At 48.5% G+C, this 27,296-nt stretch overlaps 1 protein-coding gene across 10 annotated transcripts in view; it reads left to right on the top strand.

Moving 5' to 3' along the window:
- CAMK1D (calcium/calmodulin dependent protein kinase ID) overlaps positions 1 to 27,296 on the top strand; it is a 433,657-nt gene that overhangs the window by 382,191 nt on the left and 24,170 nt on the right. For all 10 annotated transcript variants that reach the window (XM_021063979.2, XM_084978725.1, XM_084978730.1 and 7 more), the window contains 1 exon segment: positions 15,522 to 15,597. In XM_021063979.2, coding sequence (XP_020919638.1) covers positions 15,522 to 15,597 — 76 coding nt within the window.

Here is a 27,296-nt window from a genome sequence, read left to right as displayed (position 1 = left end):
CTCCCCCCCTCTCCTCCCTCCTCCCTCCCCCCTCCTCCCTCTCTCCCCTCCTCCCTCCCTCCCTTGGCACATGGCGTTCCCAGGCCAGGGATCACATCTGAGCCGCAGTTGTGACTTAACACCATCATTGGTGATGCCAGATCCTTAACCCAATGGGCCAGGCTGGGGATCAAACCTGTGTCCTGGAGCTGCAGAAATAACCTCCCACTCCCATTGTGCCACAGTGGGAACTCCAGGGGTTGTCGTTACAACACTGTTCAAGGTGATGGTGGGGTAGAGATTTGATGACATGAAGGAGCCGTGGAAGGAAGAGCATTTCAAGGATGGTGCAAAGGCCCTGAGGCAGGAGTGTGTGGGTAAGCGGCAGGTGCAGGTGAGAAAAGAGGAAGTCAGATGGGTAGCAGGCAGAGCGTGTGCAGACCAGGACGTCGAAGTCATTATAAAGACTACAGGTGGTGGAAAGCTGTTGGAGGGTTCTGAGTAAGGCATGAAATTATGGAACCTTTAGCAGGATCCCTGTGGGGGACAGGTGGGATAAGGAGAGGTGACAGGGATGCAGGACCAGAATGGAAAGGAAGTGGCCAATTAGAAGGCTCTAAAATCATCAAGTGAGAAATGGTGGGGGCTGGGCCAGCTCAGCAGAGTTGAGGTGATGAGACGTTGTCAGATTCCACATATGTCAAGAAGACTTTTTGAAAAACTAAAGGTAGGATTGGAGAGAGAGACGTCAAGGATATTTCCAGAGTTCCTGTTGTGACTCAGCAGGTGAAGAACCCGACTAGTATCCATGAGGACGCAGGTTTGATCCCTGGCCTCACTCAGTGGGTTAAGGATCCGACCTTGCTGTGAGCTGTGGCTTAAGTTGTAGATGCAGCTCAGAGCCCGTGTTGCCATGGCATAGGCCTGGCAGCTGCAGCTCTGATTCAGCTCCTAGCCTGGGAACTTCCACCTGCTGCAGGTGCAGCCCTCAGAAGAAGAAGAAGAAGAAGAAGAAAAAGAAAAGGATGTTTTCAAGGTTTTTGGCCTGAGCACCTAGAACGGTGCAGTTGCCTTTAATTAGATGTGGGGGAAGCATGTTGTAGAAATACTACCAGGGTCTGGGTTCAGATTTGATAAAGTTTGCGAGGTCAGGCAGGCAGCTGGAGTAGGAGTCTGGCGTTGTGGGGTGATTCTCATTTTGCACAGTGGTTCTGTCCTGTAAAGTCACCCTGAGCCCTGAAGAAGCAGATCCTGAGCCCTGCTCCCAGGGGGAGGATGGGGTTGGGTCCCTGGGAGCCTCGGGTCCCTGCATTGTTATCAGCTGATCAACACTTCACCTTATGGTATGTGTAGCCCTGTTCAGTGACACTTTATGTAATATCATTGTCACATCATTACTGTTGAACTCTGGCCAACAGCCCTGAAATTCATGCCTAAATGAAGCTTATCTGACACAGTTTGTCCCTAAGATCCACCCAGCCTTCTTAGGCTTGGGGGCACTGACAGCACTTCAGCTCTGACAACCTGGGGCCATTTTTAATAATGAAATCAACTAAGTGCACAAAAAAATATGGAAATACGTGGCACCTGCGAGATCACGCAAACCATGCTCGTTGAAGCTGTGAGATATAAACAGAGGGTAGAGCGTTGCCGTATTTGACCTCAGCTGGGGGAGTGCACCTGGGGCAATGCCGAGGTCTGGCCATTCTGTGCCCATCTACAAAATAACTGTGAAAGCACCCTACATATTTATTTGGGGGCTACACGTGAATTTTAGCGAGGAGTAGGCAAATGCGCGAATAGGGAATTCTTGAGTAGTGGGGATGGGTGGTATTTGGGACACATTTTAAAATCATGAGCCTGGATGGAATTGCCAAGGGCAGGGGTGGAGGTGGAGGAGAGGAAAGGTCTCAGGGCTGAGTCCTGGGCACTCAGAGGGATGGGGAAGGGACAGTGGGTGAAGCAGGAAGAGAACTGAGACTGTATGGCATCTGGAAGGTGCTTCCAGGAGGATGAAGTGCCGTGTGTCACTTGTGGCTACTAAGTCAGCTAAGCTGAAGACTGAGTGAGTGGATACCTTAAATTATGGATTAATTGAACAATTATTTCTATGAGAGCCTGGTAGTCAGAGTAATACTGGGGGCAGGATGAAACAGGTCTGTAAGAGGACCCCGGTGTGCTGTCAACCCTGGGTCTGGACACAGCCGCATCCACCTGCTCCCCCAGCAGTGGTTGTAAGATGGGGATGCTATTTGGGATCTTGAGCAAAGAAGCCATAGCCTCCTTTTTGCCAGCGTTGATTTGAACAGTGCAGAACCACTGAGCATCTAATGAAATGAAGAAGAGAAGGGAGAGATGCCCTCCTCCTGCTCCCCATCCCAGGTCCACGAGTGTCAGGTCACTGATACCAGGAGATTTCAGACATTTCTCCATCCAGGTATACTGAGTTCCTACTGCAGAGAGCTCCTCGGGCTCTGTCAACACTGGAGCTCCTGCACTATATTGTGGGTAGTATAGATCCATATAAGGTTTCATGTTTGCATTATGATATGCAATGGAACAGCCGTGTTTCAGGAGCAACCTCACAAGTACGGGTGAGAGAGGGATCAGTAAGGGCTAGAACCACTGGAGAAAAACTCAGAGAGGAGGCAGGGTTTGAAGGAAGGGTAGAACTCAGGCCAGGATGAAGGGAGTTATGGATGCAGGCAAGCAGGAGAACAAAGGTCGGGGTCATGAACTGCTTCTGGTGTGTAGGGTCTGGGGCAGGTGAGCAACTCACTTGGCTTGGAGGGAGCACATACATAAATAAGTTCTCAGAGTTTAGGAGAAATGACAGGGCCCCCTAGTGGACATCAGCGCCTCAGGTAACATGGTGACCATTAATGTGGTATTGACTTGGGCTTAGAATCCATTTGATTGAATCAGATAGAAATATTCCCCTTGGCACTGCCAATAAGAGATAAAAGTCAGGAGTTCCCATTGTGGCGAAGTGGAAACAAATCTGACTAGGAACGATAAGGTTGCAGGTTCGATCCCTGGCCTCGCTCAGTGGGTTAAGGATCTGGCGTTGCTGTGAGCTGTAGTGTAGGTCGCAGACACGGCTTGGATCCTGAGTTGCTGTGGCTGTGCTATAGGCCGGTGGCTACAGCTCCAATTAGACCCCTAGCCTGGGAACCGCAAGTGTGGCCCTAAAAAAAAGAAAAGAAAAGAAAGTGTGTAAAATTGCTTATGTGGCTCGTTCTGCTGCATTAGTTAGAATATGCAAACGGACTTTCTTGCGTCACCGAATAGAAGCAGTGAATCATGGGAGGCACCCCTTTCAGTCCCGCTGTTAAGAGACTGAAGACGGCAGCCACGTGTCCTTCCACTGGGGAGAGGAAAGCCTGCTGTCTCTTTCTCGCCGTTGCCATTTACCCATTGCTGTGTTTCACAGATTCTATGGGTCTAGTTGTCCTGGTTTCTGAAAGAAAATTAAGCTCTGTTAAAAGAACTTGGAAGCTTTATCTCTAGACTAAGTGACAAAGTGCCTTAGAGGAGGCCAAGTATGTTCTCTTACTTATTCTTCCCAAGAATAGGTCTTTCTTTCTCAGGAATTGCAAACTTCCCTTTCAGAAAGAGCAAGAAGGCTGGGGTGGTGAGACTTGTAACTGCTGGGTGATGCTGGCCTTTGAGGGAGACGAGACTTTCTTTTTTCATTGAGCCTCTTTGAGGGACCATCCATCACTTTGCAATATTCTGTTTGGAGAGCATACCGGGGAGCCCTCTTTCATTGTTGGCTGTTACTCAGAAAGAGGAAGGAGCGTTTCTGTCTGATCCATCATTGTGTTTATAAGCAGAGCCACATCTTGCTTCTTGAGAAGTTGACTAATTGTTAGGTTCCTTCAACTGCGGGGAAGAAGTCCTTCCAGCTCCTTCCCATAACTTAATTGCCCGCATAGACATTGCAGAAGTCTTTGGTCTGACCCCAGCTTAGCTTGTCTAAAATAGCTCAAACAAGTTTCATTGCATTCTCTTCTAAATGGAAATGGAGAGCACGGGTCAACATTCTTGGCATATTTTTTTTCGCTATGAGAGGAACACTTTTAACACATGGGATCATTGCATTTTTAAAGCTTCATAAAGGGCTTGTGGTTCAGATGAGATCTTGGAAACCAGGGGTTCCAGGAACCAGGTTGGGATAAGGCGCAGTTCTCAAAGCCACCCAGCCTGCAGTTGGTGGCAGTCACAGCAGTGGGTCTTTTTTATTTTTTTTATTATAGTTGATTTACGGTTTTGCACCAATTTCTGCTGTACAGCACAGTGACCAGGCATATAAATATATATATATGGACACACATTCTTTTTCTCATACTATCTTCCATCATGTTCTATCCTAGGCGATTGGATATAGTTCCCTGTGCGATATAGCAGGACCTCATTGCTCATCCATTCTAAATGTAATGATTTTCATCTACCAACCCCAAACTCCCAGTCTATCCCACTCCCTCCCCCATTCCCCTTGGCAACCACAAGTCTGTTCTTCATATCACAGTGGTGGGGCTTGAATGAAAAATTCTATCTTTTGGAGTTCCTGTCATGGCGCAGCAGAAACAAATCCGACTAGGAACCATGAGGTTGCAGGTTTGATCCCTGGCCTGGCTCAGTGGGTTGAGGATCCAGTGTTGCCGTGAGCTGTGGTGTAGGTTGCAGACGAGGCTCGGATCCTGCATTGCTGTGACTGTGGCGCAGGCCAGCGGCTCCAGCTCCAATTAGACCCCTAGTCTGGGAACCTCCATATGCCCAGGGTACGGCCCTAATAAAAAAAATTAAAAAAAAAATCTGTCTCTGCCATTGGTTAGATGCAAGGAAGGCCTGAACCCTTCTCTTAAACTCTTGGGTTCTCTTTCTCATATGTAAAGCAAGCGTGCTGAACTGATGGGCCGCCGTGATGTTTTTCTGGTTCTGCCATTCTGCACTTCTGCAGATGTGTGACTTGGCATCCTTGAAGTGTAGAAATATCCATGTGTCGAGGATATTGCTGTCCTTTAATTTTCCCATCTTACAACAGACAAGAAAAATTTAATTAAGTTGACAGTATCTATCTCTGTCCTCTTGAGTAAGCTAAGTCATGCAGTTATCTCTCCCCATAGATCTTCTGGGTCTAATGCTTTCATCTTCCCTCTTCTGTCCCAGAGAGCTGGTTTTTATTTATTCTTCACTTAAATATCATATTTTACTACACGGCTCTGAGCATTACATCATTGTTCTCCCCCTCTGAGTCTGTTAGTGTTGAGACAGGACTTTATGTAACTGATAAGTTGTCACCCAGGGCACAGATGGGGAGGTGAAAGACCCGGATGAGAACTTCCGCTTTCCTTCTCTCTCAGCAGCTCCTCAGGGGCAACCGACAGCCACCGTTTCATCACACCGGGCACTGCCTCCAGACCCCACTTGTCGGAGAGAACAGCGCCCTCCCCCCATCTGGGGAAACTAGTAGGGCTTATTATTAACCTTGACCTAGTGAGTATGGACAAAGGCAAAAGTTCATGGTCAGAACGTGGGCAAAGTAAACCCAGTCCTGCCCGGAGGAGCCTCCACGTGTCCATCCCACTAAATCCCTCTTAACACTGTTTGGAAAATACCCTCTAACGTTCTGGAATTTCTCAAGGACTCCTCCCTAAATACTTGAATACTGGGACGGAGTTTCATGGTTTCTAAACTGGTACCATTTTGCGGTGGTGGGCAGGAAGGAAGCGCTGCTGTGTTTTGTAGCTTAGTCTTTTTTTTTTTTTTTTTCTTTTGATGACTATAAACCAAAACATTGGAATGACCAGAACTGTCTTCTTGATGGCGAAGGGTAGCTCATCAGATTTCAGAAGTGAGGACGGGCCCCAGTGCAAAGCTGCCATCCCTCTGCGGTCACAAATCCCTCCGGGCGGAGGCTGCATCCAGGGACAACCTGCAGGGAACACGTGACGGGGTTTTGTGCTGCCACATTGCTCCAAACACTTTGCCTCCTCCGTCGCACTGAGTTCCAGGTCTCTCCCACATTTGCAAACACCAGATACCAGCTGCCCTCTCGTGTTCCACTCCCTTCCCGTGTCTTTGCCTCGTTCCACCACCCACCAGCCACATTCTGGCTTTGGTCGCATTTAAATAGTAACCCAGCTCAGAGCAGACTGGTAATGAGAAACCAGGATGGGGCCTTCACGGGGATTCTTCATGCCTGTGGTAAAATTCAAGAAGCTACTAGGAAAATCTGAGTGAGCTGCCCTTCCGCGATGCATTTTTAGTAAATTACAACTCTTGGAGAGGACGAGAAAGAGCAAAGGCACCTATAACCCGTGAAAGAGCATGGAGCTAGCCCAGGACCTTCTGCTCTTCTCTGTGACTTCGGGCTGGAGGCAAACCACAGGCAAGCAGTGATTCTGTATTTCAGTTGTGTGTTCATTTGCGAACAATCCAGACACTCTGAACCCAGGTAAAGCAGCACCTGTTTAGTAAGATGCTCGCCACAAAGCCCCTCCTGATCTTATTTCTTTTCTTTTGTTTTTAATTACCCTCCTGCTGAAAATGCTGCTGACGGGAAGCAGATCGAAGCCACCCCATCGTTGTAGCTCTTACCGAGGCTGGATTCGGCGCCAGGCTGTGTGCCTGAATTTTATTTTCCTTGAGCTTTAGAATCTTATTTACCATCTCTGAGCAGATCACTACTGCGTAGAAAGGTCCTTTTTCTCTCCCACTGATTTTTTTTTTTTTTTGAGGTATAGTTAATTTACAATGTTGTGTTAGTTTCAGGTGGATGGTAAATGATTTTTATATTATATATACACACACGTATACATAATATGTGCATACATATGGGTGTGTGTGTGTGTGTATTTTTTCAGATTCTTTCCCCTTACAGGTTGTTACAGACATTGCATGTGGTTCCCTGTGCTCTGCAGTAGGTCCCTGGTGTTTATCTATATATGGTAATGAGTGTGGCCAACTCTTTACCAGGAGGATCCTTTTTGCCACCTCAGTGACGCACAGTGTCACTCACTAACTCTTGGGAACTATATTGTGTTTGGCTTGAGACTGTCCACTTACCCACCAGCAAAGGAGCTGTGTCCCTTTCTCACTACCTGTGGAAATCAAGTCAGGTGTCCAGCCTTGGGCACAAATTCCTAGCAGTATCGTGGCCGTCTGGATCCATGGTTCCACACCCTCAGTCTCAACCAGGTGCAGATCAAAAAAATTTTTTTTATTTGCCAGAAAGCTCCCCAAACAGACATTGCATTTGTTGCACGCCAGCGACGATTTACAGAGCATAACCACTGCATTAGGTATTTCAGGGTGTCTGGAGATGATTTAACGTCTACAGGAGGATATCATGGGTTACATGCAAGTACTGTACCATCTTAGGTGAGGGGCTTCAGCATCCTCTGACTTCGGCAGCACAGGGTTCTGGACCCCATTTCCTGCAGATACTGAGGGGTGACCGTGCACCTTAGAATGAGGGGATACCTGCAGCTCTGTGGGTGAGCACACATTCTTTTCCATGAAGAGCTAACTCTGGAACATACCCTTCAAGACAGGAAACTGAGGCACAGAAAGAGAATGCATTCGCTGGAGTTCCTGTTGTGGCCCAGCGGGTTAAGAATCAACTGCAGCAGCTCGGGTCGCTGCAAAGGTTCAGGTTCGATCCCCAGCCCAACGCGGTGGGTTAAAGGATCCGGCGTTGCTGCAGCTGTGGCTCAGATTTGGTCCCTTCCCTGGAACGTCCATATGCCTCAGGTGCAGCCATAAAAATTAAAAATAAAAAAATGAAAGAAGGAGAGTGGGTTTGAGATGCGCTGGGTGGGGCGCAGTCTGTCCTCTGATTCAGTGCTGGGTCAGCGGTGACAGAGGCTCCCCTCCCTCTCCGTGTGCTCACTCCAACTTTAAAGCCCACGTGGAGGTTCGGTGCTCTCCCATGAGATCAGCTCCTCCTCTCTTAGGCTCCTTCCTCAAATGCCTGTCACAGTACCCAGCATGTTGAGCACTGGAACTTGGATCCAGTCTCTGTGTCTTCGAGGCCCCCTGACCTCCTTTCATAAGCCACTTAGGAAAAGCCATGGTATTAAAAGAAATCTTTACCACTACTGACCTTGACTGGCTTTCGTGTCTCAGAGCCTTTTCCTCCCCACCCTGACATGCATCAAGTTCAAGGCAAATGCCTTTGGCCGTGGCCTCCTCAGGGAGGCGGGGCCAGCCAGCAGGAGCTGCAGGTGAACCTTAGACTAAGCTGTAGGCCTGCAGGTGGCCTGTCTGCTGACAGCGTAGGCTACATAGTAGGTTGGACGTTTCAAGCTCATGTTCCAAGACAGATGCTTGTTCCAAGACAGGTAGAGGGGCTGCTGATCTGAGTGTCCTGTCAGCTCTGCCTCAGCAGCTGGGACAGATGGCAGCGGTTTTACAGCACACTCCAGGGAATTAGGAAATGCACCCCAGTGTTCATAGTGGCACTATTCACAATGGCCAAGACACGGAAGCAACCTGTATGTCCATCCTCAGGGGAATGGATAAAGAAGATGTGGTACATATACACAATGGACTATTACACAGCAGTAAAAAAGAATGAAATAATGCCATTTGCAGCAACACAGATGGACCTAGAGATTCTCATGCTAAGTAAAGTAAGTCGCATATATCATTTATATGTGAAATTGAAAATATGACACAAACGAACTTACAAAACAGAAAGAGACTCACAGACACAGAGAACAAAGTTAGGTTAATGTTCCCATTTTACAGATGAACAGAATCGAGGCTGCGAAAGGTGAAGTGACTTAAATCCACGCATGTAGTTAAGTGGTGGATCCTAGGTTTCTTTCACTGAAAAGCCAATGAACCTGACAGTTTAAAACTTCTTATATTTTAGCTTAGACAACTAAAATTGCTTTAAGTTACAACAACCTACCTCCTGGCAGCCTTTTCAATGCTTTACCTCTCATTTAGTTCCAAAACAATCCTTCATTCCTTTCCTCCTCTTTTATCTGTAGACCTGTTACCTTATTCTTGGAGCACAATGTGAAAGCATATTCTTTCTTTTCCTTTTCTTTTTTCTTTTTTTTTTTTGCTTTTTTTTTTTTTTTTTTTTTTGCTTTTTATGGCTGCGCCTGCAGTGTAGGGAAGTTCCTAGGATAGGAGTTGAATCATAGCAGCAGCTGCTAGCCTACACCACAGCCATGGCAACATCAAATCCGAGCCACATCTGCGACCTACACCACGGCTTACAGCAATGCCAGATCCCTAACCCACTAAGCGAGGCCATGGATCGAACCTGCATGCTCATGGATACCAGTTGGATTTGTTTCCACTGAGCCACGATGGGAACTCCTGAAGGCGTGTTCTTACAGCACTGCTGGCCACTGCGATTTCTTTCCCCGGTTGTATCTTTCCCTTTCTTTTCCATTTGCACCTTTCCCATCATTTGACTCTTAAAAGTAATATATTTTTTTCCTCGGATATTTTTGAGTCTTATTTAGAGCAAGTTCAGTATTTTCAGAGATTGACTTCGGTAGAGTTAAACTTAAAAATCAGCCACCCCTCTCCCATCTTGCCATGATCTTATCTGAGTCTGATCATCTTTAGGAAGGCAGCTGAGGCTGGCTTTATGTCTGTGGCTCTTGTCTACCCTCAGCATCCCAGGGAGCAGGTGTACCGTGGGGACAGGGGCCACATGTGCTGTTTTTACCCTTAAAGCCAGAGCCTGGAATGGGAGGCAGCCCATTAAATGATGGAATGAGGGAGAAAAGCCACCACCGTGGTTCTGGACACTGGCTCTCCTTTTCCAGCTGCTCCTCTCACCTTGGGCTGCCCCCTCCTGACTGCATTCTTGTCCTTCCACTGGAAGTGTTTTTTTGTTTTTTGAGGTTTTTTTGGTTTCTGTTTTTGGCCATCCCATGGCATATGGAGTTCCCGGGCCACGGATCAGATCTGAGCTGTAGTTGTGGCAATGCCGGATCCCTAACCCACTGTGCCGGGCTGGGTATCAAACCTGCGTCCCAGTGCTCCAGAGACATCCTGATCCCACTGTGCCACAACGAGAGCTCCTGGAAGTGGTTGTTTCTGAGTGGTCCTCAAACATTCGTGGAGGAGAACATGTCACCTGGAAGATGACCGAGGTACCGTGCTGAGACCCCAGGCTCCCCTCGCTGCAGAGACTGTTCTCAGCACATCCTTGGACACAAGAGAAGGGAAAATTCCTCTTCTATTTTATTAGAGCCCCAAGAATTAATGCCCTTGGCCCCCACCCCCGCAAGCCGCTCTCCTCCTTTCTCCTTGCACTTGGTTAAGCTTTTTTTTCTCGCTCTCTTTCAATAAGGAAAATGGGCAACTTCATTGTTTTAAAAACAACATGAAAGGTTTCTGCAAATTTTTTTTTGTTCATTTTGAAATCTCTGGAGTCCTTCCCTTTACCAGGAATTCCCTGCTCTAAATCAATCTAAAACAGCTTGCTTCATAGAAGGCATTGCTCTCACCACGTGGAATTTTCCACCGTGGGTTGATAGTGAGGCTCACAGCAGTAAATTCAATTATTTTAAATTCTGAAGCTACTGTTTCACTGCAGAGCGTGGGGTAAGCTCAGTAAGAAGGAACAGCTGTCCACGGATCTCCCGTAGCCCCTGCCCCAGCTCTGCTAAGGCTGCGTGGTTTACACGGACGTAACTTCTGTTTACTGGTGTAAATTGGGCAAAGCAGCTGGGCTGCTGTCTCTTCAGGGAACAGCCAGGAAAACTGGACTAACAGCCTTGAGATCTGACCAGGAGGGAGGAGGTTGTGAGAAACCATTTAATGGCACCTCTTTTCTGCCCTGTCGCCCTAAAACTCGTTATTCCGAAATCCCTCTGAGAAAAGCTTTTCCAAGGACAGCAGCGTGGATGACAGACAGCCCCATGCAGAGAATTCGGGCTAACTCTGCTGCTTTTCCCCTCCAAATTTACATCAGAAATAATTTGCTCGAAGCCATGTATTTAGCAATTGATCTTCCTTGTACCTAATAATGGGTATTTCCCAAGGGACAGTTGCTTACAATTCAGAATTTATTTGGGACCCTCTTTTTTTTTTTTTCCCCCCCCCTGTAGCTACTCATTAAAAATATCCGAGGAGGCTAAGGTAATTTGTAAATCAGTTGTCTGGCTTGTGTGCTGAGTACATTGGGTCCAGTCGAATGACCACTTCGAGAATAACCAGAATGTACTAAGCCCTGAAAATGCAGACTAGAGATGTGGTCCTGCCCTTCAGCAGCATGACGTCTGGTATATGACAGTGCGATGCGTTAGGTGTGGCCCCTATAGGAGGCTCGTGTGTTACAGGTTTGGGTGCATGGACCTGGGAACCCAGCTGTCACGGCCCCGCACGTGTCCGCCAGGTAAAGCTGCCCCACGGCACCCTTGCCTTCTCCACCTAAAAGGCTGATGTCAGCCAGGCCTTAAGGGGCAGGCAGGAGGTTGGACCTAAAACCTATCTTGCATCTCTCTCTTCAGCACCTCTGGGTGGGTGGGTCTCTTTGCTGCCCCGATGGCCACTGACAGCACCCAGGGACCAGGCCTTGAAATGCATGAGAGGAACATGTGTGCCCTTCTCCCTGACATTTGCTGCGGCTGTGCCAGGAAACTCAGCCCCTTCCTGCTCTGCCAGGGGGCTGATGGCATCAGCAACAGCCACAGCACCTTTTGATGACGGCTCTCTCTGGCAGTCGCTCCAATTAAGCTCTTTCCATTCAAAGCCCCTCTCTAGAAGAAGGTGTGGCCAGAGCTACTGCCAGCCTCCCGCTGCCCGTGACTTGTGCCGGGTCCAATTAGAGGAGAAACTGCTTTTGCCTAAATGCAGATATTCTTGATCAGTGTCAGGGAAGAGGTGAGAGGTGACCAGAACCCTCGTGACTTCCCAGGGTTCCAGAGGGATGGTGCTGTTGGCCCCCTCGGTCTGAAAGCTCATTTGCTGTTTGAAAGTTTCTAAGTTGGAGGCTGTGACTTTATTTTATTTTATTATTTTTATTTTTTTGTCTTTTCAGGGCTGCACCCTTGGCATATGGAAGTTCCCAGGCGAGGGGCTGCATCGGAGCTGTAGCCACTGGCCTGCGCCACAGTCACAGCAACTTGGGATCCGAGCCGCGTCTGCAACCTACACCACAGCTCACGACAACACCGGATCCTTAACCCACTGAGCGAGGCCAGGGATTGAACCTACGTCCCCATGGATGCCAGTCAGGTTCATTTCTGCTGAGCCACAACGGGAGCTCCCATGGAGGCTGTGACTTTTTAGAAGTACAGCTGGGTGCTTGCCAACGTTAGACGATCAATTAAATAACGTGAGAGAGTCTGACTGCTTCTCAGAGTGAAAACTGGTCCCTAAAGAGATCAGAGAGAGAAGGGGAGTCTCCCAGCACTGCCTGCTGCTCCACGGCTGACAGGGATGGAGGGAATGATGAGAGGACCACAAACCAGATGGATGCAACAGGCTGGCAAAACGATAGCGAGTACAGGACACAGAAGGAGAGGGAGAGGGGAGAATATTCCAGCTAATCTCAGGGTCCCCACATGATTCAGTCACCATATCAAAGCCACAGCACATTGTCAGGATGGTTTTGAATCTTGCCTGAGAATTTTTTTTTTTTCCAAGAATTACTATGAGATGAAAAGTTAGCTCTTTCAAGCTAGGTGGGCTTGTGCAGAGTCCCCCAAAACATGTGCTTCCAGGAATCATATCACAAGTGCAAAGAGAATTTACACCATTTGTGTGGGTGCTATCATGCATATTTTTAAATATCTTAAGTTGGTGAGAATTGTATTTCCAAGTCAACTTGCTTTGTCTTTTTTCTTTAATCATGGCATGACAGTTCTGCCCTCTGGATTTTGGTTCAAGTGCAATGAAAAACCTCGCCAGAGGGCAAATCATTTTTCTGCCTCTAGATGGTTAAACAGTGTTTATATTTTGTTGCAGTTGCTGTAACCCAGCTAAGACACAACACCAAAGAGAACAAGAAATGTTTGGCACAAGTACTTAGCACCCCACCCCTGCTGTGGGTACCCTGGTATCTGTTAATTGTTTGGAACTTTTCCCTAACATCCGTGCTGTTGATCTGAATCTGGAGTCTTTTTATACATTAAACAAAAAAATGATGTGTCATCCATGGTTTCAAGAATCTGAACATCCCAAGTAACATCCAAGCTCCAAGTTGCATAAAAATCAGCCGCTTGTTGAAGTTCCTGTCATGGCACAGCGGAAACGGATCTGACTAGGATCTGTGAGGTTGCGGGTTTGATCCCTGGCCTCGCTCAGTGGGTTAAGGGTCTGGTGTTGCCATGAGCTGTGGTGTAGGTCAAGGACACGGAGTGGATCTGGCGTTGCTGGGACTGTGATGTAGGCTGGCAGCTGTAGCTCCGATTTGACCCCTAGCCTGGGAACCTCCCTGTGCCACAGGTGCGGCCCTAAAATGGCAAAAATAAAATAATAAAATAAAATAAAGAACCAGCCGCTTGCTCAGCAGGTCTCTGCAGTGCATTGCCCAATTCTCCCAAACGCTGGCGAATTTGCCAGACTGAAGGCAAAGTACTGGATGTGCAGCTGCCCCCGGGGGTGTGGACATCAGATGTCTGGGCAGGAACCGTGTTTGTTATTCTGTTGTTTGCTGAGCGGTGGATGGCGGCCAGGACTGTTTCCTAACAGATGATGATGGGAAGAAGGATGTTCTTGCTGAAAGCATCCTTCCTCCCACACCCACAGGGCTGGAAAACTGTGAGGAGGGCTTGCGCAGGAGAGCAGAGGATCAGTTCTTTCTAGGAGTCAGGCCTGCTTTCTGGGCTGCCTTTTAAGCAGAAAAAATGTACAAATGCATTGCTTCTGCTCATGTTAATTTTTTTTTTTTTAATTCTGATCGGAAGTTTGGAGGAATTGGGGCTGAATCCCACAGTTTAGGTTTGGGGATTATCTGTGGATTGAGTCTCTTACCATCATAACCAGAAACATCCAATGGGAGTTTGTGCCCCGCCCCCATCCCCTTGCTCATGAAGGTGCTTATCTGCAGCAGGATGAGAGCATTTCCCTGTGTCGTTTCTGCAGAAGGACTTTTCTTACAGACTGAAGAAACTCTCTAGCTTCACGGTCTATAGCTCGCAGTGGAAAGAGCTGGGACAAGGGTGAGATTGAGTTGTGTTCAAATCCTAATTGGTTCCTCTCTCCTGTGTGACCTTAAAAAAGGAATGTCTTTGAGGCTCATTTTTCTTAGGGATCAGGGGCAGATGATGGTCGTTGTCAGAGGTGTTGGGGGGATTAAAGTCGAGAACGTTCGTCCACGACCAGAAGAAGAGCCAGATCACAGCGGGCACTTTCTTCCGTTAGTTCAGGTTGGTGTAGTGGCTACTTGGCAGCTGGATCCTTTGGGTGAATTACTTGGCCTTTGAGTCCCTGCGTCCTCTCCTGTCACTTGGGAATAATGGTGATGACCAAGCCCCACCCCCCTGGAATGGTTTCGGGGCGGGTTGGGGGGGGAGAGTTCAAACATCCCAACTGATAGGACAGGCAACGCCGCCAGTGCGCCAGTGCTGAGTGCCTCGTGAGCTAGAGCTGTTTTTATTTTCTCTACCTTCTTACATTTTCTGAAAAGTCTGTCCTCAGCCCTTCAATGAGATGTATTTTCATAAAAAGGAGAGTTTACTTCTGCAGAAGATTTTACTCTCTTCTCGTGTGTGTATTTACTCTTTGCACAAATACACATGGCAGATCCCGCCCGGTGCCAGACCCTGGGTAGGTATCCAGCCCTGGGCAGCAGGCACGGGCCAGGCACAGGGAGTGTGGAAGAGGGTGCAAGATCAGCCAGGCCCCTGGACAGGGGATTCCGGATGAAAGCGGGTTAGAACCAAGGAGGTGAGATTCAGGAGCGTTTTTCCTGTTTCGCAGACGAGAAAATGAAATGGCAGTAGTGACAGGTAACTACCTAGACCTGAAACCTCAGAGGAGGAACTAGAACAGGTCTGATGCAGAATCCCAGAGACAGCTTTAGGTCTAACCTTGACTCCGACCGAGTTCCATGAGGGCAGAGGGAGGGGGCTTCGCCTTCCTGTCCCCACAGCACCTAGAAAGACCCTCCACAGGGGCCAGAAATGCTTCCTTGGATGGATTTGGGGCAAAGTCATACCCCAGGTCCAGGCTGAGTGTCCTCCTATCTCCCTGTCTGGTCTGAGCCTCAGCACTTAGTGCCACCCTGACATAAAGGGCCTCCCGTGAAGTATGTGCTGACTGATTGATAACTCAGGTCTCTCTCTCTCTTATGCACACATACACACACACTCATACATGTCCACACATGCATACACACACAATGCCTACACACACCCACTCGATCCCTTTTTTTCTAGTTACAAAAGCCAACAGATAGATCAGATCCAATCTCTCTACTCAGTTTTCAGAATCACAGGAAGTTCAGCCCAAGTAGCAGACCAAAAGAAAACAAAGAAAGAAAATCACCTAAAAACTGCCTTATGTCGTAGTCACTTAAGTTGTCCGGCTTGTGTCTCTCCTTTGTCATTTCACAGCTCCCGAGGTCCTCGCCCAGAAACCCTACAGCAAAGCTGTCGACTGCTGGTCCATTGGGGTGATTGCCTATATCTTGTAAGTATGGCTTGCCACCTCGGCTGCTCCTTCTTTTTTTTTTTTTTTTTTAATTGCAGCAAGATATGCATTTCATTTCGTGCACCCAATTTACCGTGTTTTCAAGAGTACAGTTCAGTCTGCATCAGGCGCATTCACAACATTGCACAGCCATCACCACCGTCCATCTCCAGAACTTTCTCATCTTCTAAAACCGAAACCCTAAACCCGCTAAACATCCACTCCCATCTCTTTCCCCCAGCCCCTGGCCACCACCATTCTGCTTTCTGTCTCTGTGAATTTGACTTCTCTAAGGCATCTTATGGAGATGGAATCATAAAATCTTTGTCCTTTTTGTCTGGTTTTTTTTTTCTTCCACTTAGCGTAGTATCTTCAAGGTTTATCCAAATTGTAGTACGCATCAGAATTTCATTGTTGTTTGAGGCTAAATTGTATCCCATTGTTGGTATGTATTACATTTTATTTACCCATTCATCCGTCAACGGACCCTTGAATTGTTTCCACCTCTGGCTATTTATTGTGCATATTGCTGTTAATGGACATAGGTGTGCAAGTTCTGTTTGAGTCCTGCTTTCAGTGCTTTGGGGTTTATACTCAGAAGTAGGACTCCTGGATCATATGGTAATTCTCTGTTTAACTACTAGAGGAGCTGCCCTACTGTTTTCTGAAACAACATCAGCATTTTACATTCCCGACAATGATGCACAAGGGTCCAGGTTCTCTACATCCTTGCCGAGGCTTACTTTCCGTCCTTGATAACAGCCATCCCGGTATGTGTGAAGGGGCATCTCATGGCAGGTTAGATTTGCATTTCTCTTATGACTTAGTGATGTTGAACAGCTTTTTATGCACCACCCTGGCTTTTCTGGGGATACAAACCACCATGAAAATATTAAGGCATCTGCAACAGAAATCACAGAAAAAGGTGATGAAAACCAGAATTTAGCTTTCAGATTCCTCATTTCTTCTCAGGCGCCTTTCCTCCACGACCCAGGAAATGCCGTCGTCATAGGCTTGTTGCACTTATTTTAGGAGGGTCACTTTGGGTTTTTATTGTTTTGTTTTGCTTATGAGGTCCACTGTACAATTTCTTTCTAAGTTACAATTTTGGCAAGTTCCCTTTGTGGCTCAGCAGTAACGAACCCGACTAGTACCCATAAGGATTTGGGTTCCATCCCTCACCTCGCTCAGTGGGTTAGGGATCTGGTATTGCCATGAGCTGTGGTGTAGGCCAAAGAGGCAGCTCAGATCCCGCATTGCTGTGACTGTGGTATAGGCTGAAGCTGCAGCTCCAGTTGAACCTCTAGCCTGGGAACTTCCATATATGCCATGGCGCAGCCCCGAAAAACAAAACAAAACAAAAGTTACAATTTTGTTTTGTCGTGATCCGTTCAAGCACTCACTGTGGAACATGCTTTCAGGGTAGGTTTAGGCCAACACGTTTCTGTAAATGATAGGAAATGAATTTCTCCTCCTCCTCATCCCCAAGGAGGCAGCGTCTTCTTGCCTTCGTGGCCCGCTGCACGTGGTGAGGGCTGCGAGGGACGGTGATGGGACGAAGGTCTGGCAGTGGCCTCCTCCGGGAACCCTGGAAACGCTCGGCCTGTTCGGGCTTTATCTCATTTTCTGAGAAGGGATTGTCCTTTGCACAGCTTACCCTCAACTGGGCAGCTCTTACAGCTTAGCGAGGGCTCAGCTAACAGCTCCTGTGGATTCTCGCCGTTATCACAGCGGAGTTTCCTCCGTTATCACATGCTTGGCGATTAGGACTCCCACGTACGGAATTAGGTAAAGGCCAGACTCATCTGAGCTGCAAAACTAATGTCTTACACATTATATAATGCTTTTAGTTCCAAGTCATGTTGGCTGTCTTCTGCAGTAGTTTCAGCTTTTTTGTTGGGCAGATGGGTTACAGACCCTCTTGAGAAGCTTGTGAAAGCTGGCAACCTCCTTCCCTGATAAATTCACACACACACACACACACACACACACACGCACGCATGCACGCACACGCACGCATGTGCACTTTTGCATACCATACTGGAGGGTCCTGGGTGAGCAGGTACTGGCCATGGGCCCTGTGTTATTTCCTTGGCTCCTGGAGCCCTCAGCTGTAACGTTCTTGTCCTCACTCGACTTGAGCATGAACGACTTAGAGAAATGAATGATAAGCCGGTCCCCCTCCCACAAAGCACTAAAACTTTTCATCTAGAAAAATCTTCCATGGGGCCAAGGAGAAGGTAGCCCTCCATTCGGCCTCCTGCTTATTTGTTCCTTTACACCTGTTGTGAATTATGAACCACTGCTCTGCTGGCACTAATGTCTACAGACATTAGTCTATAATCACATATATAGACTAAATCACACAGAGGAATTATTTCCCTGAAATCTTGCATTGGGGTACAGTACCTCAGTACAGCTATGAGGATGTGTGACCTGCATTATTGAGATAAACAGTTTAAATCGAAGCCGTGGTGCTATAGTCAGCTCATGCTGCTATAACAAAATATCATAGACCAGGTACCTTAACCAGTTGATGTTAATTTCTCGCAGTCCTGGAACCTGAAACGTCAAGGTGCTGGCTGGGAAGAGCCCTCTTGCTGGCTTGAAGACGGCCCCCTTCTTGCTCTGCTCTCACATGGAGAGAGAGAGAGAAAGCTATTATCTCTTCATATAATGGCACCAATGCTTTCATGAGGGCCCCACCCTTATAACGTCATCTAAACCTAATTAACTCTCAGAGACACCTCTCTAAATACCATCACATTGGCAGGTGGGCTTTCAGCCTACGAATTTGGATTATACAATTCAATCCATAGTCAGTAGTTTGTCTGAGCTGAGCTTAGCGAACATATTACAGCAGAATCCCCCTGAAATGTGGCCATTTCATGTCAGGCATGGTACCCACTTTACAATAGTGATGATATCAGATGTTTGCGTAACAGTGCAGTGTACCCTTGAGTGAAACCCCCGTTGTGCTAGTGAGGAGGAAGGCAGGACATGGACTTGCAGTTGGTAACGAACCGCATTGGCCATGGCCCATGGGAGGCAGATAGCCCAAGGCCAGCGTGGTTAGAGTATAGTGTCAGGAGAGACCATCAGACAGCTGTATCTAAGAGGTGGGCGAGAGCTAAAGGAGACCTGGAAGAAAGTTTAGGCTTTAACCAAGTGCAGTGGGAAGCCAGAGAAGGGTTGACCAGCATCGTGACCCAATCTGATTTTCGCGCGAGTATTTTTCTACTCTGTGAACCAGGGGTTGGATGGGGCAAAAGAGGAGAGTGGAGATTTGTTCAGAGGCTCAGGTAGGATGAGTGGTGATGGTTGCTTCTACCAGGGAGGTAGTGATGGTGGCAGAGTAGTAGATACACCTTGGATATGAAGGATGAAGGAGAGAGATGTTTCAAGGATAAACCCAAGTTTGGGGTTTGAGCGATGGCTAAGAAAAAAGGATAGAAAGTGGTGGAGGAGCCAGTTTAGGGGGTGAGTGAATGAGATCAAGAATTTTGTTTTGGGCATTTTGAACTTGAGACACCATTGACTAGTGTAAGCACGTGTGGCGTTCAGAAGCCTGGGGTCGCGGTACTGGCCTATATATCTGAGTATGATCTGAGCAGTTACCCGTCCAAATCCTTATCGTGACAGAGTGCAATACAATAGTTGGTTGGGTTCAGATAGAGTGTTAAGCAAAGAGCTCCTGTATTTCTTGGTTTCTATTTTAAGTATAAACTTGATAAGCGTAATTCAACTTGATAGTTACCTGGTCACCACTGGCTTTGCTCCAGGGCCTCAGGTTGATTTCATGAGTGTGTCAGACTTCAAGATGGCAGCCTAAGTTTTTGTCTCCCTTGGAGCCTTCCAGAACTCTGAGAATCTCAAGCAGAAAATAAATGGACATCTCCTTTGTACCTTCCACGAGGTTCAGATCCTTATGAGTGAAATGCCGAATCCTAGATATAAATTGCTACATAATAGCGCTAAGCTTGGAGAACCACTGGTCTCAAATTCATCACTATCAGTGTCAACAACTGGCATTTCTCGAGTGCCTCCTCCATTCCAGGCACTGTGCTGGGTGCTAAAGATCAACAAGATGACAAGGACACGATGTGTCTCGTCAGAGTACTAACAATGCATATGGCAGGACAAGTAGTTTCCTAAGTAGATCGAGTGCCATGCAAGGCTTGTGTACAGCCCTCGGAGTTCCGAGGTGGAGCCATGGTCGAGGAGAACAGAGATATTGAGGAAGGAGATTCCACTGCTCCAGAGATGTCTAGAAGCTTGGAACAGACTAACAGAAGCAGAGAAGCCAGAGGATAACATCCCAACTGACCAGGGAGGGATGCAGGTGCAGGAACAGGGGTGCCTGAGGCATGTTTGAGGGCTGATGAAAATATTCGGTGAAAGGCTATGGCCAGGTTGGTGTTCCTGGCACAAGGCTGGCTCTGGGTTGAGTGAGGATCAGGAGTTAGAACTCATGAACCTCAGCTGCAGACTCTTGCTGCTTCCCACCCATCCACTGTGCCTGGTTTTCCCATCCCATCCTTGGCCTGAAGATGGATGAGTAAGGCTACGGAATAGGTCGTGACCCACAGGCAGCACGTGGGGGAAGCCAGCCATGGGATCCATGCAGAGCCCTCCCTCCTCTTGACCCTGTAATGGGAAAGTGCTCAGCCTCTGCCATGTTTCGGAGAGCAGGGTATTATTTTCCTTCGATACACCTGTCACACGGAAACACCGGATTGCCACAGCAGCGGCTGCAACCAGCACCACACTGTCTCCTTCCTCAGGCCATGCCAACATTCTTCCTTCTGTCAGGGCAGATCCTTGATGCTTTGGTTCTCTTCTGAGCTCCTCACCCATTTCTGCTATCCATCGTCTGGAAGGAGAAATAGTTCTCCCTAATAAGGACACTCATTTTTAAGAACCCTTTTGATAGGTCCTTACCCTGCCAGGAGGTTTTCTTTGGGAAATCAGGACCTGCCAACAACCCCATCTTTGCCTGAGTAGCTTAAGCTCCTGGGAAGGATGGAGGATGGCGTGGGCTGGAGACCTGGTGCGTCTGTTCACGTCCAGACTGGTGAGGTGGCTCAGCCAGGACAGCCCAGTTCAAAGAAAATCAGTTTCCTCACTTAGGATGAGGATCAGGGGAGTTCCTGTTGTGGCTCAGCAGTAATGAACCTGACTGGTATCCATGAGCATACGGGTGCGATCCCTGGCCCTGCTCAGTGGGTTAAGGACGGAGCATGGCCCTGAGCTGTGGTGTAGGTCGCAGATGTGGCTCGGATCCCATATGGCTATGGCCGTGGTGTAGGCCGGCAGGTGCAGCTCCACTTTGACCTTTAGCCTGGGAACTTCCATAGGCCGCAGGTGCGGCCCTTAAAAAAAAAAAAAAAAATTGGGAGTCAGCATCTCATTGACAAAATTCGATTCTGTGACCCGCGGAGGCTACATTTCTACTCAGGCCTTCAAGGAGCTTATTTAATGATCACTTGCTGAAATTATGCCCAGGGATACCACAGGCCATGGAGAAGCCAACGAACGCTTGCTGACATGAGAACGCAGGAAGATCTTACTGAGATTAGGGCTCGAGGGCAGGCTGGATGGTCAGGGTGGACCTGGCCCTGGGTGGTGAGGGCACCTACCCATGCTATGACCTCCAACCCCTCTGTCCAGAAGAAACCCCAATCAAATACTTATGGAAACCCCCTTACTTTTGACCGGCCGCCTATGCTGGTCAGTTTTTTACACTATGGCACATACAAAAATTGGCCAGTGTCTACAACGTAATTCGCTTTGGAATGAGTGGGACTAAGAATGCCCAGCCCGCACACTGGGCCCGTTTTCTGAGACAGAGGACGAGCCTTACCAAGATAGTCATTCGGCCACTGACAGCTGCCTCTTTGCAGCTGCACATGTCCCAGGGGGCTTCCAGAAGAGAGACTGTGGTGTCCCTTCCGAGTCCCAGTGAAACAGCCCAGCCTGGGCTGTCGTGATGGGCATTACGCCCATCTGGATGAGGGCTGCGACCCTAATAGGAAGAATGAACTGCCGTTGTCCCCATAGTCATAAGCTTTGCAAAATGACGCATTGCTGCCTTCAGGCCACCACGGGCTCCCGGTCTGGACTTTTGACGTTAGACATTGCGAAGTAAAATTAGACCTGTTGCTGCATCTTGTTCCGATGATTGTGGTGGATCGATTCACACTAGCTAGACTCAACAGAGATTTTTTCTTTTTGTAAAGACCCAAAACCCAATAGGAAGGTCCCTTTACTACATCACAACGAGACGGGCGCCCTGCAGGGTGATGGGTTATACACCCAGACAGCAGGGTCTGTCCCGTAGGAAGTGCTGCAGGAGAAAGCAGATCTGCACCGGGGCTTGCCTTAGTGAACGAGGCATCAGAGCAGTGGAGCTGGATGGCCTTGGATGTTTTCCTAAAGCTGCTCCAGGGGCTCCGGGTCACTGGTCCCTCCCAAAGGGGATTTCCGACAAGGGCACGGCTCTTGGCATTGGCTGGTCACGGTGGCCACGTGCAGACCTGCCGCTCCTTCCTCCGGCTTAAAGACCAGCCACCACTCTGCCCTCTTCCTCATTCCAGCCTCATCGTTTTTATGGCAGTGGGCATTGATGGTTGGTTATAGCCCCCAGGTTCAATGACATTTCATTGTGGCTTATTTCTGAAGAGTTCCAGAAAGATGCTCAGTCCCCCGCCCCCGCCCCCACAGTCTGTACTGAGTGGACGCTGTGGGGCCTCCATGCCTTCAGTTTATAGCACAGCTTGACCCTATTTCAGCTTTATCCACGGGCTCGTGACCCTCTCTCTGCTGCTTTGGAAGAAAGACTGTTGATTGTCTGTTGACAGGTGGTTCACCTCTAACCCCTTAGGGCAGAGCCAGGCATAAAATACTCTCTGGTTTCCAAAAATGGGTGCCAGGATGTGCACAGGGTGAGGGAGGAAATTTTACAGGCAGTGCCACTGTGGCTCAGTGGGTTAAGAACTTGAGATTGTGTCTGTGAGGATGAAGCTTCCATCGCTGGCCTCCTTCCGTGGGTTAATGACCCAGCATTGCTGCAAGCTGTGGCATAGGTCGCAGATATGGCTCAGATCTGGCATTGCTGTGACTGTGGTGTAGGCGGCAGCTGCAGCTCTGATTCAATCCCTGGCCCAGGAACTTGCACATGCCCCAGGGGCAGCCCTAAAAAGAAAAAGAAAAAAAATCCATGTTTTCCATGGTGATGGGAGCAGCTTCTTCCTGCCGGTGGTTTCAGGGAAGGTGAAATCAACCTGAATCTGTGCCTTTGTCTTTGCAAAGGCCCTGGACGAGAGGACACCCAGCCGGAGGAGCAGAAAGGGTTAAATGTCTGCTTTTACTCCTGAACCATGAGGCTTCAGGCCAAACAGAAAAACATCTCACTTCCCATTGCTCTCTTACTTCATGTCAGCATCATTGGAAACTGTCATTTAAGTCGCAGCTAAATGCTGCAGGATATTTAGCCTGGAGAAAGGAAGGCGGGATAGACATTCATTCACTTAACATTTATTGATCCTAATGTGTGTTGGGTGATGGGACGGGCTGCTGAGATGGATCCATGACCGCCCTGGCCATGGAGGCGCTTCCTGTCTGTCAGTGGGAGGTGACAGTAAAGAGATAACGCAGTCAGGTCCTGCTGGCTGTTGCTGAGATGGGAGGTGGGAGCTTTGGGAGCTCCTGGCGGGGGTGGGGGGTGGGGGGTGATGTGAACCCCGCCCAGGCCTCGAGGAGGGCTCTGTAAGAGGGTACCCGGTGGTCGGGGCTTGGCAGGACTGTCTTCCAGCGTCAGCGAGGCTGCCAGGCAGGGGAGAGTGAGGGTTTATTCTCCAAGACCCAATTATCTAAGAATATGATGCGCTTACTGTGTTCAATGGAAGATGGACCCTTCACTTTGAGACACAGTTTTTTAAGATACAGTGTGGGAGATTTGATTCAGCTTTGAAGTCTGATAGCCAACACTTGATGAAGGGGAAAATAAAATCTTTGAATTCTCAGGATGTTTACTTCACCCAGCACCGCACGGAACAAACGGAAGAATCAGAAGACGCCTTTCTTAGGTTCTCAGGTTTTAAAAGCTTTACCGTCTAGAATGTAGCCCAGCAGCACAGGGGCGGGAGGGAGGCGGTGCACAGAGTTAAAGACAGCAAAAGGCACACGGGGTGGCCTGGCCGGGAGCTGCAATCACAAGTCAGGAATTCAGACCTCTTACTGAGCTGGGTGTGTGGCTGGGAGGAGGAGGCGAGCAGCAGGTGGGAAGGGGAGCGGTACCGGCTCAGCCCAGGAAGTCTGGAAGCGCTCGCAGAGGTGGCTCAGAAGGAGGGACCAGAAGCCCATGACACGGCGCCAGGTACAGGTGCCCTGGGCCCGGACGGCACAGGGGACCACGTCCCACCTTCGGACCACATTGTTGTGCTCTCACAGCGCATCTCCGAGGACTGGAGTTCCCGTGGTGGCACAGCGGTAACGAACCCAACTAGAATCCATGAGGACTTGGGTTCGATCCCTGGCCTCGCTCAGTGAGTTAAGGGTCCAGTGTTGTTGTGAGCTGTGGTGTAGATCACAGACGCAGCTCAGATCTCGCGTGGCTGTGGCTGTGGCATAGGCCCTCAGCTGCAGCTCCAATTTGACCCCTAGCCTGGGAACTTCCCTATGCTGCAGGTGCGGCCCCAAAAAGACACCAAAAAAAAAAAAAAAAAAAACCGCTTGGAAGTGAAACCCCAGATCACGACATAGCAGCTTTGGATGATGTCTGTCCAGCCTAACCCTTCACCACGTACACAATTTCTAAAAACTATTTTCCTCCAAATGGAGCCTGCCGGTAGCTTCTCACGCTTGGGAAAGCCTTTGTTCTTCCTCCCTGCCTGGCTCTCAACCTCAGCTCCCGTTGGTTGTGTATAAACTTTCTAAGGAATAGGTGTCCTCTATTGCCTCCCGCATCCCCTTCCTTCCTTCTCTAGAGCTTTCCATGATCTGCATCCTCCTTCTAAGCTTTCAAGTTAGTCACCAAATCTCGGGGGTGACATAGGACATTTATCCATTGCGTTTCATCACTAGTGCCTTGCTGAAGTCAGCCTGCTCGTGGTTCTGATATGAGCCCCTTCCCTTGTCTCTTCTAAGTGTGCAAGGAGGAAGCTCTGGTGTGCACATAATCTAATCTAGAGATGCTGAAGTAATTGCATTGCATTTTGGTCAACGTCGGGCCTCATTGGGCATTCTGGTCCATAAATCCGAATTACATGCTAAAATGTATTTTGCTCACTAAGCAGGCCTTACAGCTATATCCAAGAGATTTGTCAGCTTAAAAAGCTTTACTTCATGTTATTACTTTTAAAAGTCTGTCCTATTAGCCAGAGTAAGACGAATGCAACTCAGATTCCTTGGTATGGGGCCCAGATATTCACTTAACAAACACGTGTTGAATACCTACCACCTACCGACTGCAAGACTAAGGGCAAACTCGTGGCTGCCCGGTGGTCATTGCATAGCCAACAGACTCTAGTTTCCAGAAGAGGGACCTCCAGATTTGGGTGATTTTCTGAGTGTTTCTCAGAGACCCCTTGGACCCGGGTTGGCCCTGTGTGGCTTCTCTAATTAGCAATGTACACAGAAGCCTGTTGTTTCACCCGATTGCGTAAAAACATTCTTTCTTCTCAAATATACCTTTGAGTGAGTGTTCTCAGGGGAGCTTGAGCTGTCCCTAGGATTGAGGGCTCCTTGGCAAAATGCTTGGAAATACCAGTCAGAGAGATCGAGGTTGAAGAGCAGGTCTCCAGGACCTCCCATCCTCATACCCATCGCATAGGGCACAAGGTGGTACCCAGAGGCAGCATCTCCCTCCTTGAAGGCATCTCTTGGAGCTTTCAAGTTCCCTTCAGAAGTTGAGGTCGAGACGGAGGGTCCTCCATGGGTGATTCTGAGACTTGGTGCAAAATGTTAAGATAGGTTGCTTCGTCTTCACTTTGAGACTGTCGCACGTTGGACTGAGTCCAGTCGGACTCCTCCGTTCTCCTCTCCCCCTCACGTGCTCCTTCCTGATGGAGCACAAAGTCCCACTTCACAAGATTTTAGTGGAAGGAACCTGAAAGGTGGAGCTGGTGGGATGGAAAAGAGAAGAAGGGGGCTAAGGGTGGGGAGCTGGCACATGATGGCTGCTATGCAACAGGTGCTTTCACGTGTTATATTTTTTATCTGTGTCCATCCATCTCTCCATGCATGCCTGTGTGTGTTATACATAACACAGATTATTTTATAGTGTGTTAGATATGTTACAATATCTCTCTATAAGGCAGGCGTGATTATCTCATTTCACAAAAGAAACTGAGACCCAGAGAAGATATATAATTTCCTCTAATCCATTAATATGCTATTATTCGCAATATGCTATTATTGTATCATTATGTAAAATAATAACATACTCTTCATCGTCATCATATTATTATTATTGCTACTCTGAAGTAATTATATAGTTACTCAACCTGTACTTATTGGGGCCAGGATTTGAATCTGTGCCTTTGTGTCTCTAAATCCCTGGCTGAGGAAACCACATCACAAAAAGCAAAGTCAGCCCTCAGAGCACAGCAACACACGTCCCTTGAAAAATCACTCCTCTCCTCGCCTGCAGGCCCCTTCATCCAGAGAGTCTAAAAAGGCAAGCCCTGGGCCGTTTGGCAGCATGAACTGTTGCACTCAGATGCTGTTTATGTAAAATATTTGAAGTCTGGGCACTTAAGAAGCCCATTTCAGGAGGTCCTGCTGTGGCGCAGTGGGTTAATGATCCGGCCTCTCTCTGCGAAGGCGCCAGTTTGACCCCTGGCTTCAGGCAGTGGGTTATGGATGCGGTGTTGCGGCAGCCGTGACATAGGTCACAGCTGCAGCTTGGATTTGCTCTCTGGCCTAGGACCTTCCATAAGTGGCAGGTGCAGCTAAAAAGGAAAAAAGAAGCCGCAGCAGCACATTTCAGGTGCTTGGAAAATGCCATTGTGTATGTTACTCATTTTCCCAGTGACCCCAGGTCAGTGAGACAGGCCCGAACTTCTGCCCGGCCCTGCTGAGTTCCACGAGATCTCGTGGAAGATTTTCTATCCGCTACATCCCCCTGCAGCGCTGCGTGGGAGCAGAGCGCTGAACCAAGTCTCCTGGACGTGATCATATTGGGATTCGGTTCAGCACAGACACGGGTTTGCTTTTCTCCCACCCCCACCTCCTCCCACAGGCCATAGTGGCCCCAGGCATTCTCCTGCCATCTGTCTTTCTGGAAGGCAGGCTGGGGCAGAAAATTGGGTATGGATTTTCTAACCGTAAGGACTCTGAGCAATTCTTAATTTCTTTAGCAGGTCTCAGAGGCCTATTTCTGGCTCTGTTTCTAAACATAGAGAAAAGCACAGAACCTTGACCTCAGAGGGCAGGTGTAGGAAGAGAGCATATGTGGCAATTCCCCATCTTTGAACTGACATCTGCTGTCCTGCTGAAAGGTTAACAGGACTTGGCTCTGAAGTTACATGAATAAATTAAATTACTGTTTTGCCCCATCGGTGTGAGCAAGTTGCTCATCTTTCCTGCATTTCCTCCTCTGGAAAGGGGAAGATTGCAGTGCTTACCAGTGAACATTCAATGAGGTAGTAGGTATAACAGTATAGCCCAGCCTGGTGCAGAGTAAACACTCAACAGGT

The sequence above is a fragment of the Sus scrofa genome, chromosome 10 (genome assembly GCF_054392235.1).
Source record: "Sus scrofa isolate SSC_HxYL_T2T_F1_AM1 chromosome 10, Sscrofa_HxYL_maternal_Yorkshire_Landrace_v2.0, whole genome shotgun sequence".
NCBI lineage: Eukaryota > Metazoa > Chordata > Mammalia > Artiodactyla > Suidae > Sus > Sus scrofa.
This window is presented reverse-complemented; position numbering and strand designations above follow the sequence as displayed.